This window comes from Passer montanus, unplaced genomic scaffold, assembly GCF_014805655.1.
Source record: "Passer montanus isolate IOZ18808 unplaced genomic scaffold, ASM1480565v1 scaffold122, whole genome shotgun sequence".
Classification (NCBI taxonomy): domain Eukaryota; kingdom Metazoa; phylum Chordata; class Aves; order Passeriformes; family Passeridae; genus Passer; species Passer montanus.
In genome coordinates this window covers 1,188,001-1,207,112 of record NW_024358945.1, presented here as the reverse complement: position 1 = coordinate 1,207,112, position 19,112 = coordinate 1,188,001, and the positions used below count along the sequence as shown (strand labels likewise).

Sequence of the window (19,112 nt, the reverse complement as noted above, 5' to 3'; positions counted from 1 at the left end):
CCAAAAAATACCTCTACATATTTGAAAAATCCCTCCAAATGGGAGGCACCAATGGCAACCTGTTTCAGTTCTGAAGGAACTGACTAAAGACAGGATTTATCCACCTCCCTAATATTGCCAGGAAATACATAAGGCTGCTGCTTTACACCCTTCACATATTCACAGTGAGTTGCCACACGCCCAAATTCACAACACCTATATCTAGAAAGATGACCACTTATGTTACATTTAAATCCTTGACATGACATAGTCTTTACCATGGAAAATATGATCCAAGGAAACAGGTTTTCAAATATTCAGGAAGCCAAACACCTGAATTTGGGGTGCTCCCAAGTGATAAGCATCCAGTTACATCTGTAGGTCCTTTAAATGAGTGACCACCACAGGTTACCCAGAGGACAGACATCTTTTAAAAAGGACAAAAACTAAAATGTGCTTTTTTTGCTTGCTTGTTTTAAAAATGGGACAGAAGACAGCACTCAGAAAGACAGCTTGCTAACTGTGAATATTTTTAACACATCTAGGGAATAAACTGCAACAAAAATATTTATTACAACTCCATTTGGATGCAATATTCAATTTATCTGCTAGGCAAAATTTTTGAAAGGACTTCCATCAAGTAAAGTTGAATCAACTACCTTAATATGCTTAAAATTTGTCTAATTAAATGGAGCCAAGAATGTTCTGAGCTTCAAATACCACAATTTCAAACATTACTTGAAAACCAACCACACTTCTATAAATAATTCTACAAACACTTTGCCTTATATTAGCAAAATTCACAGCATTGGTCATATAATGAAAAATAAACATATAATAATTCTTTGAGTTTTGCTGACATTATTACTGTGATTCTAAGCACAGACTAAAAAATAAGGAGGGAAGAAAAAATGAGTTGAAGAAATTATGATAAAGCAATGGAAAAATAAAAATGCTTTTTGAAGATGGCTGGATTACTTCTAATGTAATTTAAGCTACTTCAAAAGTGTATACTGTGTATGTAAAGCTATTTCCACACACCAAGAGAATAAAAAGACAGTGGCTGCTACATTTCTAGTTTTGAATTTGCAAAAGGGAGTTCAAAATTAGATAAATGTATGCAGTAAACTTAGGGCACAACACAGCAGGCTTGAAGGCTACATAGTTTTAGTAACACCACCCTTAACATATCGTGGTGAGAAACACACTTCTATGATCTGTGATATGAAATGGAGGAAATAAGGAAAAGGCAATTACTTAGGACTCCCTTAATGCTCTGAGATGTTTTATTTTGACTTGAATACAGTTGTGTTACAAAAGTAATTTTCATGTTATCCAGGACAGTGGAAATACAGGCAGGATTGAAATTTTGAGGTGTGCTGTGTGAGGTCTCCAATTTTCACATCATTTTGATAACTTTAATGCCAAAAAGCAAAAGGGGTTGAATGAAAATATAAAAAGAGAAACACAAACAAAAAGTGGGTGGAAGTGCCTTACCAGTTTTGGGTGTCAAACTCAAATCTGTGTCAGAAGAAGAGGACTGTCGACTGTAGGACTTGGAAGGTGAAAAGGAATAGGTTTGGTTTTTCAGAGGGGTGGAGGGTCCTGATGAATATGTATTGGGATTGGGATCTTCATTGAAAGGAATCCTGCCAGAAGAAGGTGGAAACATATTCAGTAATCCTGTGCCAAAGGACCTGGCTGACAGCAGCATGATCCAAACACCAGGATGGGACTGGGGCAGGGCCAGCAGCTACTCCTTAGGTGCGAGGCTGGGAATGAGGCCAGAGGCAAAGAAATGCTGTTTTACCCTCTCAGCATCCTACAGACAGATGCTCGTCATCTACAATGAAACAATTAAGCCAAATGAAAGGCATGAGATGTGACAAAAAATTATATATATATATGCAAAATAAAAAAAATTGAAAAGTTTATGGCTTAAAAATCTGGTCAAATACACAATGCTTTGAGTTAGTTTAATAAAGAAAAATGATTTCAAATTATAGCTGTGTTTATACATATTTATACACTTATGTATATACACATATGCATTTTAAGGTAAAAAAAAAAAAAAGATATGTTTCCTTATCCTATAGCATCAGCAGCATGCCACAGCTAAAAACAGAGCAAAGAGGAGAATCTTTATGGGAACAACTCTATTGACAAACAGTTTATTTATGCACAGCTTGACTTACCTGCTCTCTAAAACCATCTCTTCCACAAATGGCACAGACCCTTCCTAGAACCACTTTAAAACCTACTGCATCTGAATTATGTTTGAAAGCAATTATGAGCTCAAATCAATGTTTCCCAGTTACATCACCTTATCTTTTAGTTAATTTCACAGGAAGCAAGAGAGTGCTAAAGTGAAGAGTGTGGCTTTGTGGAAGAGACTCTGAGGCATCTCCAAGAAACTATCCTGCATTTGCTCGAGCTGCAGCACCCTGGGTGCTTCTTCCCTGGTAACAGCAGGTGTGTCTGTGAGGAAAGGAGGGAGGAAAGACGGGCGGTACCTGCCTACCCTGCCTGCCTGCCTGCCCTTGGGAGCACTGTGCCTGTGGGCTGCCTCTCCCCAGCTGTGCAGTGTGAGCAGTCTCGTACCAGTGTAGATGAGAGTGGGAACAGACACAGAGAAGTTCTGAGTGAGCCGTGAGCCAGTAGCAGTGTGAATTGGGCTGTTGTGGGTCGAGCGGCATCCATGGCTCGGCGGGTGAACCAGCGGAGACCTGAGAGAGTTTGCAGCCAAGGCGGAAGAAAAGAAAACAATACATACAAACAGGTTGCAAAGTTATGTTATCAATGACTTCAGGGAGGTTTAGATAGAGGAGATCTCTAAGCAGACTCTAAGAATTCCAATTCCTAGCATGCAAGAGTCCAGATGAAATAAAAGGAGGGAAAGGAACGGCTTAAGCACTTGCTTGTGACTGCATCATTGATTTCTGGCAACAGGCCATCGAGTTAGTAAAGCCAAGAGTAAGAAGAATCAAATTAGTTGATTTTGCTGCCTTAGAGAAACACTTCCATTTTTTGAACTGAGACAATACCCATCACTGACTTGAACGTGGATAATTTGGGAGTTGGAAATTCCACATTTTGCTGCAGAGTGAAAGCCACTGGTTTATTTATGGGTGCTTTTTAAGTTCATAATTACCAGGTCTACCTTATTTGTTTTTAAACACCATGCTGTTGCTCTATGCTGCACTGTATCCTGAAGTTCTTTTAAACTTTAATTTTTTAAAATCAAGACAAGTCAAACAAGCTATGCCATGAAATAGGAAGCAGTAATTTGTAGAAGTCAGCTCATATTTTGCAAAATTTTGCAGAGCAATTGATGCCTGCACAACAAAAATGCCTCATCTCTATTGCAGTGACACAACAGTTCAAGTTAATGACAATGGCTACTTCAATGAATACATTCAGAAATACAGAATGTAATACACTGCTGGGTGCAGTTTTTCCCTTCCTGTATTGCTCTACCAAACAGAAAATAACTAGTTTACCCATGCAAAAAAGCAACAACAGTTGAAAGAAGACTGCAAGCATATTCCTATTAATTTGTATGCATATCAAAACACTGCATTCAAACTGTTTGGTGCTGCAGTACATATGACAAAAATCACAAAATTCTAATTCTCATCATTAAAAGATTTCTCTGCAAGTTCACTGTCTAGCTGTTTTGCCACAGTTCTTGTTGGACAACAGTAAAAAGCAAAGCACACAATAAAAGATGAGACCTCTTTGGGGTCATTGTCTAAATCACTGTCTAAATTCAAAATTTATCTTCTCTTATACGCTTATAAACATTTAAACTTGAACCAAAGTTGTATTTGTGAGAGGTCCTCACAAAGATGTTCATTGCACAAACACAGCATCAAAGAGAGCTCATTACAGTTAAACTGGTGGATCACAAGCCAAGGATATGTAGTACTACTGTTACATCAATACAAAGAAAGTCATCGTAAGTAAGAACTACCACTCCAGCTTCCACTGAAATAACTCATCCAATCTAAAACATTTCAGAATTGTGCAATAGAAAACTTATTGCAGACAAATAAAGCTACAAAAGAATAACAAATTCTGGGGAAAAAAAGAAATCACACTGGTTATGAAAAACTGAATGAGTATGAAAGGAAGGGAGGTGAAATTTCCCTACAAGCTACTAATTCATACTTACTCCTTCATTTCTTTGGATGGGGAGTTACATGCAGGTAAAAATGCTGATGTGTTACTTAATTTATCCAACGTGCAGGCTGTTCCTATGGCTCTCACTACGAGCCCAGACTCTCCCTCCAAATCAAAACACTGCAAATAACCAACAACAGCGTTTCCTCTCATTTCAAGCACCTTCAAGCCAATCTTCCTTTGCAATTCACCTACAAAACAAAAGGTAAAGAGCTCAAGGTTGCAGTGAACTTCTATTCTCTTTTGTGGTCTTTGACTCTGATATCTTTGAAATCTGTATGAATAGGCACGTGCAATTTCTTCATTTACCCATTTATTTAAGAATGTTTCAACTTAATTCCTATCTTTTGCCCCTCTACTGCAAACCAAACACTACCACTCCTATTAACTGCACACAAGGACTGAACGACTGTGACTGTAAGAAACTGGTCTGCCCTTAATACTTTTTAGGAGGACATAATAAAAATTGAAAGGTTCTGTGTAGCTGGATTGCCTTGGTAGTAACTAAAGTGGAAAATATCTCTTCTTACAAAAATGAAAGATTTCCAAAATCCTCACTGTCACAAAGGATGGCCTAACAGTCCTAATGTCACTGCTGCTGAGAAATCAAGTGGAATGAAATGGTCAGAGAATCACAATTTCCTGAGATGGAAGGGACCCACAAGGACCATTTAAGTCCAATTCCCGGCTCTGGTTTCTGCTGCTTTCTTGAAGTTTGATTCTAAAATTACCAGCACAGGTTACTCTTGTAAACTTCTGAACTGAAACCATGCCTGAACCAGTCTAAGGTTGAGATGGAGTATGAAAGCTTCTTTTTAACTTAACATATAATGACAAAGATTTGTGAAACAGCCTGGCTCACTCTCAGAAGTCACAGATTTAAAGATTTTTTATGTATGACCACCAATAACAATATTGCAGTAACACACATTTTGTTACACGAGGTGAAACAGTATTCCTGTGAAGATTTTTGGGTTTTTATTCTCTTATCTATGCCATGAATAAAATCTAGCAGAATACTTTATCCACCTGCACTATTTATGCAGAGCAAGAACTATACAAATATGGATTCTATAAACTAATATGGGGGCTATATTAACAAAAACGTCCTCATGTTACTTATAACAACAGTTTATTCCACTTTTTCCGTCACAGCATGCTGGCCTTCCCAATGAAGGTATATCTCAACAATCTTTTACGTTGCCCACTTATTGAAGATCACCTTCCACCAGCCCAGGTAGCTCAGAGCCCCATCCAGGCTGGCCTTGAACTCTTCCAGGGATGGGGCAGCCACAGCTGCTCTGGGCACCCTGTGCCAAGGCCTCCCCATCCTCACAGGAAAGGATTTAATCCCAGTATCCCATCCAAACCCACTCTGTGAAGCCATTCCCACAGTCCTGTCTGTCCAGGCCCTTGGGAACAGTCCCTCCCATCTTTCTTGTAGCTCCTTTCAGGCACTGGAAAGCCACCAAGGTCACCCCAAAGTTTCTCTTCTTTAGGCTGAATAATCCCAATTCTCCAATTCTTTCCTCACAGGAGACACCTGAGAAACAATGAACCAAGCCTGATTTAGAGATGGGATGAGTAACATAAGCACTGATGAACACTGTATCTGCCATAGTGCATATTTGTTCACATATTGCAAAAAGTTCAAAGAGGGTGAAGTTCATTACTTTAATTAAGTCAAAATTCTAGTGAGACTCCTCATATGGGTTAAGAACATCTTGGAAAAAGTTTCACAGGTTTTGACCTTGCTAAAACCAATCGGCAGCAGCATGGCCTCACCAAGAAGTGAAAAAAACCCCAAAAAGCCAGTCACACTGTCTATGGGTCAGAAATACAGAACAGTCAGGAGCAGAAGGGCTGTGGAGTGAAAGGAATGAGCAGAATGCCCAGCAGAGGGGCAGGGCAGTACCTGACATGAGCGAGATGAGCCTCTGGCGCGCCTCGTTGGACGCGCGCGGCGTGCGGATGCGGTCGATCCACTGGTACTCGGGGTCCTCGTTCACCACCAGCTCCTCCACGAAGCCGTGGATCACCACGGCCCGGTAGCACTTGGGGATGGACGTAGCTGGGACAGACACACAGCAAAGGGGTCAGAGACAGGGCTCTGAGCCGAGGACAGCAAGAAAAGCCTACAATTACACGTCAGAATGATTTCAGAAGTTTTCCGGACAATTTTCTGTGAAAATGTGACACACCCGGGAAGTTTTGCCCATGAAATCATGGAACCCTGTTAAGATAACTGTCCAGTGTACCAGTTACAGCATGTACCATTGTGAAAACTTCTCACTTGGGCCTCTTTAAAAGGATATGGACCCAAAATAACACCACGTGTGTATGCACGGGCACTGAAATGCAACTTATGGACATTAAAAAATCCCATCAGTTATTTACATTGTTTGGAAACATGAACAGTAAAAATGTGTTAAACAAAAGCAATTTGTGTCAATGCTGTCTCCACTAGGTTTATGCAATGAACTGGTAAGAGAACGGAGACAGAAGAGGCATAGAAAGGAAAGGAGGGAAAACATTTTTGTCCAAATAAGCTTTTTTCATCTACTTACTGCAAAAAAATTTGACTCCACAGGATGACTGCCTAAATCTATTTAAATCATTGAAGAGATCTACTTTCACCACCACGTTGATCTCCCCACGTATACCTATCAATAAAAAAAATGAAATACCAGAAGTTATAACAATATAACTGCATCAATACAAAACTAGCCATATAAATGATTTCCTGTTATTAGTAATTAATGCCAGAGGAGCAGGACGCCATAGCCTTGCCTCTCAGGTCTGCTGCAGAGACACTGGCTCAGAGGAAGCTTCTAGTTCTGCCAAGCCTGTGGGGCTGAAACAATGAAAGCAATGCCCCTCAAATGCCTATCTGCACCAAAGAGAACTTTATAAAATGGGACTGGGGAAAGAGAAGCCATCAGCCCCTTGATGCTGCAGTGGCCTCTGCTGCAGGAGGTGCTCCCTCTGCTCAATTTCCTCCCTAAAACAATTTCAAAACTGCAGTAAAGCTCCTCTCTGAAGTTCAACCCAAGGAGAAATATTTATGGTTCTTTGTAGAACCACAAAGTGGCACAGCAAGTGTTTGCAGAATACTTTAACTGTGACAAGAAATGTAGAAACAGTAAGGTATTATAGTTCTTCTAGACAACGATTAATTTTCAACTATGATTAAACCTTACTAGAAATAGAATATTTTCTAACACAGAACCATTCCTTTTTGAATTTTCTTTCCTGTTCTGAGCTTTTCCTTGTTTTTCCCCACCCAGTAACAAAATCATTTCACATAGTATAGGATCTGACATATTGAGGACTAAACTTCTTGAGGAGTCTGATCTCTCATGTCTTCAGAAGCCTTGATCACATCAGCATATGACACTGAAACAGCAGCACTGGATTTGTTGTTCAACTCAGACATTACAGCAATAAAACCAGCTGCATCTCCCTTCCAAAATGCCAACAGAAAGAAGCCTTCAGTTATAACAGAAAATGCCTCAGGGTTATATACTTTTATAAACAATCATGTTGAGGTGAAAGAAAAAAATTTAATACAAACTTATAAACATTTTTTATTTATTATTTTTTAAGAAAGCATCAATTAATGTTTGCCAAGGCTCAAGATAATTGAAATCTAATGCTATGAACATGAAAATATAAGAATTCCAATTTTACTTAAAAGCTGTGATAAACCAACTTATCTGGAAAAATACAGAGAAATCTAACTCTCTAACCTCCCAGCTGTACATCCTGAAACAAGTGCTTGCATAATTTAGCTCCAGAAGAAAATGTGTGATAGGAAAATGTGCACAGGATAAAAGGTAATTAAAAAACCCAATATTTTTGCAATATTTCTTAGTATCTGTTTGTTATAACTGGTTTAAGTGCAAAAAATACCATGCATCAGTTATGATGAGCATCCAGTGAATGCCACTAATTACTTTCCAACAATGAATTATAATTAGCTTTGAACATCATTAGGTCATTTAATTCACCCTGAATAATGAACGAGGGGGACAATGGCAGCCACAGAGATGTTCTGCACTAAGGTATCCAAGCAGCAAGTTAATTGCCCTAAACTGACATTGGCTCTCTGAGGCAAAAGCTGTTCCATTAAAATCAAAAGCAAAAATATCATTACCTTTATTTTCTCACACCTTCAAGACATTCTGATGAAATCTACCTAGCAGTGAGAGCACTTACTGCAGGGAAAAGGAATTTCATCCTGTTGAAGATATCTCACATCCTTGTCCCTTCACCTCAATGGAAGTTTATCCCAAATTCCAGGAAGGCACACTTCAAGTAACCCCAGCAAAATTACAATTGTTTAGCCAACATGTGGTAATTGGACAAATATGTCTGAGTCTTTTTTTTTTTAATCTGAAATTTGGAGTAACTAGTGAAGATTTTTTCCCACTTGTCACAAGTCCTATGGAAGGCATTCTGCCAAGCACCAGTCTTTACTGCCCTGCCAAAAATCTTCTCATGTCAGAAAATAAGGGGGGAAAAAAAAGCCAGGAAAGTAGTTTTCCAACTCCAAAGCTACAGTGATTACAAATTTCTGAAGACAGCTTACAAGATGACACGAAGCAGATGACATTTCAAAGAAGCCTGTTATAAATCAGCAAACCTTACCGTGAATGGTATCATAAATTGGAAACCAGCCCGAGATGACCGTGGCTGCCTCGCTGTAGAGCAGAGGGTCGATGTCTATGTACACTTTGCCAATGGCATCATTGGCACTGTACGTGTCGTGATCAAGAACTGTGATCTGGAGAGGCTCGTCCTGGAGCTCCTCATCATCCACCTGGAAAGGAAGCATTAACAGAAACCAGTGTTTAAAGATGTGCAGGGGAACAGTGCTGAGAAACAAACACAGAGGAGAAGAGAGTCAGTCATGGACAGTGACCTGACACAGATAATCCTGTAATGTCAGCTTCCTAAGCTAAACACTTGGTTTTATTCTTCAGAGACTGGTGAGATCCTGGAAACAGAGCTATCACTGGGAGAAGAACAGAAAAGCACAATTATGGAGATTATTCATCTTAAAATTCCACAATATTTTAAGTCACACTTAGAATATTGTCCACCTATCTCCATAATACACACTAATTGATAAATAAATAAAACAAGGAAGAAAGGAAAAGAAAGAAAGAAAATTTAAGATAAAATACTTCAGAGGAGTATTATGCTCTGAAGTTAAGATTATGGTGTTGCCATCACTGGTCAGTGGCTTAAAAGCAGATATTTTACACAGCCTGCAGTAAAAGTTCAGTAATTCTACACATGCAATAACCCATCTACAGACAACAACTATTTTCTTTTAGGACTAAGACAGCTATTAACAAATTTTTGTGTTCAGTGTCACAAAGCAAGAATTAAGTTTGCTAACTGCAATGGGATGACTCATCTAAGTGTTTGCAGAATTGTGATATTGCCTTAGAGCACGCTTAATTGAACCAGAACTACACATTCAAGTGTTTCAATAATTAATTTATTCTAAACATAATCCTCATTTTTGAAGTAGTAAAAAAAATGAAAGAAACATGTAAACACTTGTTCAGGGCATAATGTCAAAGGACATCAACAAATTAGATCCTGGAAAGCAACAAGCAATTACAGGAGAATGCTGAGTGTCCTCATTATTACATAAGGAAACGAGAAGAGAAAGTGTCCAGCAATTGTCCAAGCTCTTTATTTTGTAATCTTCACACAGGAATTTTCCGTTTTCTCCTTTGCATTATCTTTGCGACCAAATGTAAGACTTCAAACACCAATTAACTTTCCTTGCTCAAAATTAAAAAACCGCACAAGAATACCTGTACTTTCATATGTATGTATTTATTTACAGATAGTTGTACTGATAGCTGTACTGACAAAGGCTAACCCCTGCTGCACTTCCCCACCTTCACTGCAGCACTCTCTTTTCCAGCAGAACAACACTGAAGCTGGATCCAAGCTGGCAAGCTTTTATCTTCACAAACACTCCTGAGAAGCCAGAGACGCCCTCAGCAAACAAGGTCTGCCTGGAGCTGGGTCTGCTGAAAAGGCTTTGTGCATGTAAACACAAACACACTTCAGTGCTCCTGCTCACTCTCTGCTGGAAATGCAATTATTTAATTAAGGCAGCTAAACCACAGTGTCTATACAGTTACAGGCAAACTCTCAAAAAACACTTACTTCAAATTTGAACCACTCAGAATTCCACTGAGGATTAAGTGATTTGGGATACACGTCTGTCTTAAATGTTGTATTTCCAAATTTCACCTGAAAACACAAACATTCAATTAGCAATTACAAATATTAAGAGAAAAAAATTGAAACTCATTTAATTGACATATGCAAATAATTTCAAATACATATTTCAACAAATAATTTTCTTTTCACTGAATGGCTTTTAAATTCAATTTACATATATCAGTATCCATGTCAAGGACATTTCCAATCAATCTCTCTTTCTTCCTGTCATACTACTAAAATTGTTTCTTTTCCTCCTCAGTCATTTGAGAGACAAAAATGTCACTTTTATTGGCTATTCAAAGTCACTTTACATACACTCCTTGCCTTCTATAAGGAAAAATATTCTAAACGTTGATAGTTTATGACCTATGACTCTTCGCTCTAGGATTTCTAAATCAGCTTCACAGACAATTGATGAAATAAATAAAAAAACAAACTGGATTTGAGATATATACAGAGAGGACTACTAAAAATTGAATGTTTTCCATACTTTCACTGCTTATTGCACCTGTAACCACATAACAACCCACTTCAGCAGTACCCATATGGTCTCTGCAAGCGTCTAATTCAGGCTAAGCCCATTTGGGTTCTGTGGGGGCCTCTTGTTTCCTTTTTTAAAGTGAAACTGAATTTCTGTGATGCTCCATACATCAGGAAGCCACACAGCACCACCGAAAAGCCTTTATTTCACTGCAGCTTTCATCTCAAACCATTTCCCAACACCTGAATGCTGCCTGCACCTCATACCAGCTACTTACAAATACTCAAAGTTAGATTTTCAAATTTATTCAAGATTCTTAAGGAAAATAATGACTAGGCAGACAGAAAAGAAATGCTGGAGTTAGAAGTTTTGACAGCTTCTATCTTTTAAAAGGCTAAAGGCATTTTTGGAAACTAAATTTAGGCCTGGATTTGAACACTGAGTAGTAGTTCTGCTCAGGACAGCGTTAAGTGAGCACCTGGTAAATTTCAATAACAGTGACTATTCTGCACAGGTGCATATCTCCTAACACCCAGGAGATTTCACACGTGCTGCAGTACAGTGAAGTGATGGTAGCACTGGCTGAGCTACCAATTAAACACAGTTCTGGCTGCAGAAGCTGCCGGGATCCCAGAGCCCTGGGCTCCACCCAGCCTGGTTCAGGCGTTATCTCGGGAGTAAATCAGCTCCCCTGGAGCCCCAGGCAGTTATAACTGAATTCCCCAGAACTCCAGCTAGCTCACTGAAGCTGGTACAGACAATAAAACACCACACTGCTCACTGTGCCAAGTTAACAGCACATTTATGGAAGAAATTGTAATAAACATTCTGAGCTGGGGCAAGGATCATTGTGCTCATGCTAGTGAAGCCCAAGTTTTGCATAACCTGGGCCAAGTAAGGGCTCTTAAGTCTCTTCTCATTTTCTTTTCTAGTTCCAAGTTCATATTGCACTATTTACCAAAGAAATTTAATGTTAGTAAACAACTAGAACCTTAACATGTGCTTTTCATTCCATTTAAGGAAGAACACATTGCGAAGTTTTCAGCAATCTCACACAGAAAAATGAAACAATAGTTTCAATCTCAACTAATTTTGCAATAGATCTCACCTGCTGCATTGCCTACTCCATACACGGAAAGGGAAGTAACTTCACACTGCTCCTAATTAACAATCCCAAAAGCAAGGCCCCCATCTGCGTATTTCTGCACCCTTATCTGTGCCCAGGCACCCATGGCACTGCATGTCAACCCAGACAGGCAAACTGATCTTGATGAAAATGTCCATTTTCCTTTTTGCTACACTAGTATTTTACTACATCATTTCAACAATCTACTTTGCTACACTGACAGCAGGGCTGGGAACAAGTGACCCACAGAAGAGGAGAGCTGTTTCTCCTAACACAGAGTAAAACCAGGCCAAATGAAACTCAGGGAACTGCATTTCCTAGCCCTGTTTTTCCTCTCTCCTAGTAGCAAGCATCAGTTGTTGTAATTTTAGACTGGATTAACAGGCAGCCTACAAGAGAAGCTTTCAAAAATTAAAACCTGACCAGTGAAACAGCTGACAAAACAGTCATGTAATAAAATTATGTACTATTTCTGCTCCACTGAAAGGCTGAAATACATCCTCATTTACCACCAGCTTACTTTCCCATTAAGCAATGCCCTTAGAGTCTAACGTCAACCAAATTTTTAAGCAGCAAATTAAATCACGACTTATATACCCCAAATTTATTTTTATATTAATAATATAATATTTTCCAGAGTACACAGGCCTAGAAAGACATTCTGTCTTCCTTCCTTAATTCTAGTATCGTGCCAGCTTCAACCACTCAGTTGTGGTACACCTCAGTCAGTATTTGTGGCACAAGACACGCATTTCCATAGCACACCATTTTTAAATAGTTCTGATTTTTCTCAGAGCATAAGTCCCGAACCTATGGGATGCTTCTGAAATGTTCTAAGTCATTCATATTGGAAAAAAAGAATAAAAAAAGATAAGGATCGTGTGACGGGAATCATAAAAAGGTTGGTTTGGAAGGGACCCTAAAGCCCATCTCATTCAAACCCCCTGACACAGGCAGGGATGTCACCCATTGCTCAGAGCCCCATCCAACCTGGGCCTTAAATAACTCCACTTATTTTACACTTCAGCTTATTTTACACTTCAACTTATTGTACAATCCCTTCCTGAGAAGGGCCCTACATACTGCCTGCAAACTACGTGACTGCAAAGAAGGTTGAAGCTAGATACTCTGGGTGCAATGAAGTTATTTAAATACACAAATAATATCAAGTATTTGTTGACTAAAAGCCCCCCTTGAAAATATTTTAGCATTTCAAATGTTTTAAAAGGAAAGATGAACACTGGCCTCAAAAGTAAAGCCTGTACAACCGCTCATATATTCAGCAACATAACTGATTTAAAGGTGATTTGATTACTTCGCCATCCTCCTAGGCACACGTCTGTGTAACCAGAGGCTGGGTTAGGCTGGAAATGCCCCCTGCGAGCCCAGGCTGTGAGCGAGCACAGCCACGGCACAGCACTGAGCCCCGAGCGGCTCCGGGGACGGCGGCTGCACCGCCGGGCAGCCCGCTCGGATGAGGGATCAGCCTTCCCCGGGCAGCCCGCTCGGATGAGGGATCCCCCTTCCCCGGGCAGCCCGCTCGGATGAGGGATCCCCCTTCCCCGACCCCCCGTCCCCGCTCCCCTTCCCGGGCAGCCCCGCCGCGGTCCCGCTGCCCGAGCGCGGCCGGGCCCGGCAGGTGCCTCCCCGCGCGGGCCCGGCCCGCTCCCCCGCCGCCCACCTCCACGAAGGCGTCGGTCAGGTCGCTGGCGCGGTCCATCACCGGCAAATGGCGCCCCGCCACGATCTTGACCTTCAGCTTCCCCGGCATCTTCTTCCTCCCGTGTCCCCCCCCTCCTCCTCCTCCTCCCGCGGCCGCAGCGACAGCGCGACCGCGCCTGTGCCATGAGCGGCGGGCGCCAGCAGAGCACACAGCCCCCGGTGTGCGCTCAGTGGGGCGGGATGGCCCTGCCCGGCCGGGCACTCCCAGCTCAGATTCCCGGGCTCAGCTCCATGCCCAGCCCCTTCCTTCCCCGCGGAGCCGCACTCCAGCAAATCCCGCCCCACCCGTGCCGCTATTTGGGCTGTCCCTGGCCAGGTGCGGCCCCTAAGCCCGGCCTATTAAAGCCGCGGGACGGCCCTGCCCGGCTCCAAGATGGTGCCCGCGGCCTCGGGGCTGCCTGAGCGCCGAGCCATCGATGGTGGGACCGGGCCGCATCCCGTCCCCCGCCTTGTGCTCTCTCGAGAAAGCCGCCGCTGCCCCTCGGGATGCTCTGCCCTCCTCTGGAAGGAGTTGCTCCCATGGATACCCGCTCGGAGGGAGGCAGGAGCACGCGTGCATCCCCAGGCACTCGGTGTGAGCGTCCTGAAAAGGCTGAAATCAGCACCCCGGCCCCCCCCGCCCGTGGGTTTGCTTTGTTTTCTTAATCGAAAGACAAATATTTACCGTATTTGAAGGATTATGGGTAGATTAAGTGGAGTTTAGTTATCAGAAATAGGATTTGATACGGGTCCCGCAGCCAGGCTGTAACTTTGTGATGCCTGAAAAAGCTCTTTGTTCAGGCACCAGCGCCGTGGAGCTCGGCGAGGAGCGGAGAGCAGGGCCAGGATGGGGCTGGGGAGGTTCTCAGGCAGGGTACGGAACCGGGCTGCGGGAGAGCCGCGGGCGCCCGCTGGGCTGCTCCGAGCCCATAAAGGAGCCCTTGTGTTCTGGCTCAGCACTCAGTGCCGAGCCAAATAGTAGATCTGCTGGGATTATTCTCCCTTCTTTCTAATCTTACAAAAAGACTAAATAATGCTGTGGGCTGGAGTGTGATACACCAAACAAATCATGTGACTGGAATGCAGCAGGGTGTGGCGTAGGGAATTACGGTGTAGAGGATCTTTGGCTGCCTGCAGTGAGTGCCACCAACTTTGGGACCACTTTGTCTCTTGGGCTTGTTTGGAAGCTACCCTTGGAACAATCCAGACTGTGGCTGATATTCATCATAACCAAGTAAATTGCAAACAGGCTAAACACTTGTTTTTGACTCATCCATGCATTTTTACATGGAATACTGCAATGAGAGGGCAGGAAGAGACCGGGGTGCTGCACGAGCCAGCTGTGCCCATGTGGGCTGGATCAGCACTAGTGTGGCTGGCTGGGCCAGAGCAGGGACTGTCCCTGTACCTGGCAATGGCTTGCCACAAACCTGGCACTCCCGGCGGACCCGGCACAGGCCCGGCCCGGCTCGGCCCGGCCCGCCTGCAGCCCCGGCCGCGGCCGCCAGGCGGGGCTGTGCGCCGCTGCGCCCAGCTCCGGCCGCGGGATGGCGGCACGGCCGGGAGGGACGGACGGACGGACGGGATGGATGGGGGGCACGGCCGGGAGGGACGGACGGACGGACGGGAGGGATGGGGGGCACGGCCGGGAGGGACGGACGGACGGACGGGATGGATGGGGGGCACGGCCGGGAGGGACGGACGGACGGGATGGATGGACGGGAGGGACGGGGCTTGCACGGTGGGGATAGCTGCACCGAGTCCGGGAGCTGCCCCCAGCCCCGCTCCCCATCCCGAGTCCCGCGGTCCGTCCGTCCCTCCAGCACAACCCCCGGCTCAGTTCCAGCCGGCGCTCCCCTCCTTTCGCCTCTGAGCTATCGATGGTTGTGGTTTCTTTGCCACGGGTGGAACAACATTCCGTGAGTGAAAGAAACAAGAGGAAAGGTCCCAAACCCCGACATCAGGGCAGCTGTGAAGAGCAGAGACCCAGGAAGGAAATCGGGAGCACAAGGCATGCTGCTAATGTTAAGGGTTTAGTTTAGACCAGAGATGAGCTTTTGGAGTGGCACCTCCTGATCTCACCGGCTGAACTGTTGTTTTGGCTCGCATAACCGGGCTTATACAGCATATGGACCAAGAAGTGAGGCAGCACTACATCAAATACACCCTGTAGGTGTTTTAGGGCACTGGGGACGTGGCAGCAAATTAAGACAGGATTAAATAATCCACCAGAACTGTGGGTGGTGGGTCCTCAGCACTGCTGCACCCCAAAAATGGAGCCACTGGTGACTACACTACTTGTGAACACAACCATTCTTAACTTCCCTGTCACAGTAAAAACTACCAGCAGATGGGACTACAAAACCCCCCCAACATTCCCTGTTGTCCATGTTAGGTACAGCATTGTTTGGTATGTTTTCATTTCTGGTGCACTGTTGTAGAGCTCAAGATTGAGGGAATGTGAAATAAATTCTGGACTTCAAACAAGTAAAAACAACATTAAAGTAGACTTTGTCCTGTGTTCTTTATTTCTGACAAATTTGTGTTTATCTGCTGCTTTTGCTAACTGGCTTCACAGATGTTGTCTAGTGAACATCTCCCGTCCTCTGGGATTATGAAACACAGGGATTAATGCAATGCATATTTCTTTCTCGAAAGACTTCTGAGGATCCAGCTTTTTCAATGGAAGTTTCTGTTAGTTGACGAACTAGAAATCAGAAAACACCTATTGTGGACAGCCAGTTCCAATCTGGTTTTCAGGTACTTGGAAAGATGAATCAGATATGATTTAATGCAGTGCGGAATGTGCTTGGTGTATTAGACCTACCTTGGGGCTGAGGAGTTTCTGCACTGGCAGAAGGAGACCTGGCTTTCCATAAAATAGCATGTTACTTCCCACCTTTCCTGCCAATGGCATTCCAGTTCTCTAGGGCCAGCAGGGACTTGTGAAAGGTAGCAGGGACTCAGCTGAAAGTATACTCAGACCCCTAGAATTTATAAATTACCTGAGGCTTCCAAAATAGCATTAAGCTCCCGTTGGTTTTAGGCAAACAGAATGGATACACTGGAAACTAAAGCCATATGCATGCCAGAACTCCACAGAAAATACTGAAACGTGTTTTTCCATAATAAGGAAAAAATGAGATGTGATATCTGACTTTGCATTTCAGTATCTAGATTGTTCCTTGCTGAGGCTTTTCCCTTCTGCTTGGAAGTGATGCTTTAGTAAGTCATGAGAATAGAAGTCCTGTTTCAACTACTATGTACTAAAAGGACAGCATTGTCCTACTTGAGCAGGTGTTGTTATGTATTAAATGGCACTGTAACTCAACCAAACAACCAAGAATATTGCTAATTACAACATTAAAGACATTTTGTGTAGTACAGTGAATGTCAGAAAAATAGGAGAAGGTTTTTTTGGAGTCGTTTTGCCACTTAAAGGCAAAACTTCGTTTTCATTTTCAAGTAAGAGAGAGAGTTTGTGATAGCTATGCATGTTAAACCCTTAGTTTGGAAACTGACACTTCGGAGATAAGGTTTTCCTTGTAACTCCAGTCTCCTGACCCATCCCACCAGGGCAGGTTTCAGATATATTGGTTTTCCACCCAAGATGCAGATCAGAAGGTAGGGTCTAGGTTTTCCTCAGGTTACAGCAGGACTTGGGGTGTGGTGGGCTGTCCTCCGCCACAGGGAAAAGTGCTTTTGGATTATATTGCCTTGAGATGATTTAAACAGAAACGAATAAAAAACTTTTTGGAGGGGTTTTAGTTTGTTGAAGCACAGAAAAAAATGCTTTTACCTCTGGCCCACAGAAGATACTGGCTCTGTTTCTACTGCAGTTACAGTCATAAGTACCCTTTGAAAGAGGAACCTTTCAGCTACCATCAGCACAGGAAATTGCAGGGTCAGATTTTGGTTTCTGGAAAAATCCCTGTATTTCTCTGTAAAACTAACCACACATTTCAAATCAATCCAGCTCAAATCTGATGGACACCAATCCAAAAATATTTTAAATAATGCTCATAGGGGTTCTGTATCCAGAGTCATGGATCCTCAGTAAAGAACCTCTGCATCCCAGGAAAAATCCCAAACTTTCTTCTGCTCTGTGCTGTGTGTCCACTGCAAGGATTTGGGTGGGCAAATCCTGGGATAAGGGCAAACCCCCCGTCACTTCTGTTTGTAATAACCTGTGAGTGCCTGACTGACTCTGCAGCCCCAGTCCCCGTCATTAGACTGAATGTGTGAAATCCTCCCTCAGTAAAAGCAGCGAGCTGAAAGTGTCTCCCTGCAAGGAGGAGATGGGCTTCATTCAGCAAGGGCTCTGATTTACCCTGGAGGAGCTCTCTGCAGTTAGACTGCTTAAAAACAAGGCTGGAGCAGTATGAATGTCTGTTACCATCCACTGGAAGAAAATCCTGCTGCCACAAGAATCTCTAATATAGCAGTGTGGCATGGAAGCCTGAGCAGGACCAGTTCAAACTCAAATATGTACTTCATGTGGACTCTCAATTACCATTACACTCACGCTGCCAACTCTACCACTAAATTACCTAGTTCCACATCTATGTGTCTTCTAAATATCCCATAATGTGTGTGAAAAAAAGCTTACCCAAGGAACTCTCATTCCAATAATATTCAAAGTGATATTCCCATGAAGATCTAGTGAATTGAATAAAACCTAGTTGTTCTTTAAGGAAAAAAAAGAAGCCAAGAGTTATTCTCAAGGCTTACATTCAAGAGGGTAAAAATAAAACCCATATGTCATCGTCCTAAAATTATATTTCTGGTTTAGTTTTTTTTTATATATAATGTACACTTGTTTCCTGTATATAAAAGGAAATTATTTTCTTTGGAAATGAGATCTCAACACTTTGTATTCTTCTGAATGTGACACCTTTCCAGCAGTCTCCTCATGTCAATCTTCTGTGGATCTCAGCAGTTTGGAGTTTGGTCCATATCAAGCAGTTTGTGAAAATAGAGAGCCATTCAAATCATAATAATTATAATTCTGTTTCAATATACTGTTGCTGTCTGAAGGTCTCAATTTCCATCTAGACTTGAAAGAACTGGATAAAATACATATTCACTAACACAGGAATGAATGCAATTGCCTACAGGGGGAATCAAGCAACTGGATCCGATGCCACCTTCTCAGGCAGTAATTAGATCTCATTTCTTTTTCTAACAGTTCTGTGAGGGAAATAAGATTGCAAATGACTTGGTGCCTTTTATGAGTGGCAATGGCATAACTGGGATATCAGTTCACAGAGACTGAATCAGAACCATGTGCACATGCTCAGGCACAGATATTGAGTTACTCTAGAATAATAATAGCTACTCAGAGTCCTTCCATGTGCAGTGTCCCAGTTAATTAGTCAACACCTAGTA

General features: G+C 42.7%; 1 protein-coding gene across 20 annotated transcripts in view; it reads right to left on the bottom strand.

The window, feature by feature from the left end:
* The window catches only part of C2CD5 (C2 calcium dependent domain containing 5), a 57,955-nt gene extending 44,109 nt beyond the window's left edge, over nucleotides 1-13,846 (bottom strand). For 12 of the 20 annotated variants that reach the window (XM_039698207.1, XM_039698208.1, XM_039698212.1 and 9 more), the window contains exons 1-7: nucleotides 13,705-13,846; nucleotides 10,357-10,443; nucleotides 8,812-8,983; nucleotides 6,729-6,824; nucleotides 6,077-6,232; nucleotides 4,154-4,352; nucleotides 1,477-1,628 (exon numbers count right to left, since the gene is read on the bottom strand). In XM_039698207.1, the coding sequence (XP_039554141.1) occupies nucleotides 1,477-1,628; nucleotides 4,154-4,352; nucleotides 6,077-6,232; nucleotides 6,729-6,824; nucleotides 8,812-8,983; nucleotides 10,357-10,443; nucleotides 13,705-13,794 (952 nt within the window). In that variant the 5' untranslated portion in view covers nucleotides 13,795-13,846. Of the gene's footprint in view, nucleotides 1-1,476; nucleotides 1,629-2,580; nucleotides 2,706-4,153; nucleotides 4,353-6,076; nucleotides 6,233-6,728; nucleotides 6,825-8,811; nucleotides 8,984-10,356; nucleotides 10,444-13,704 lie in introns of those variants that run through there. The other 8 variants (XM_039698215.1, XM_039698218.1, XM_039698219.1 and 5 more) reach the window with 2 other exon arrangements.
* Nucleotides 13,847-19,112: the final 5,266 nt, after the last annotated feature.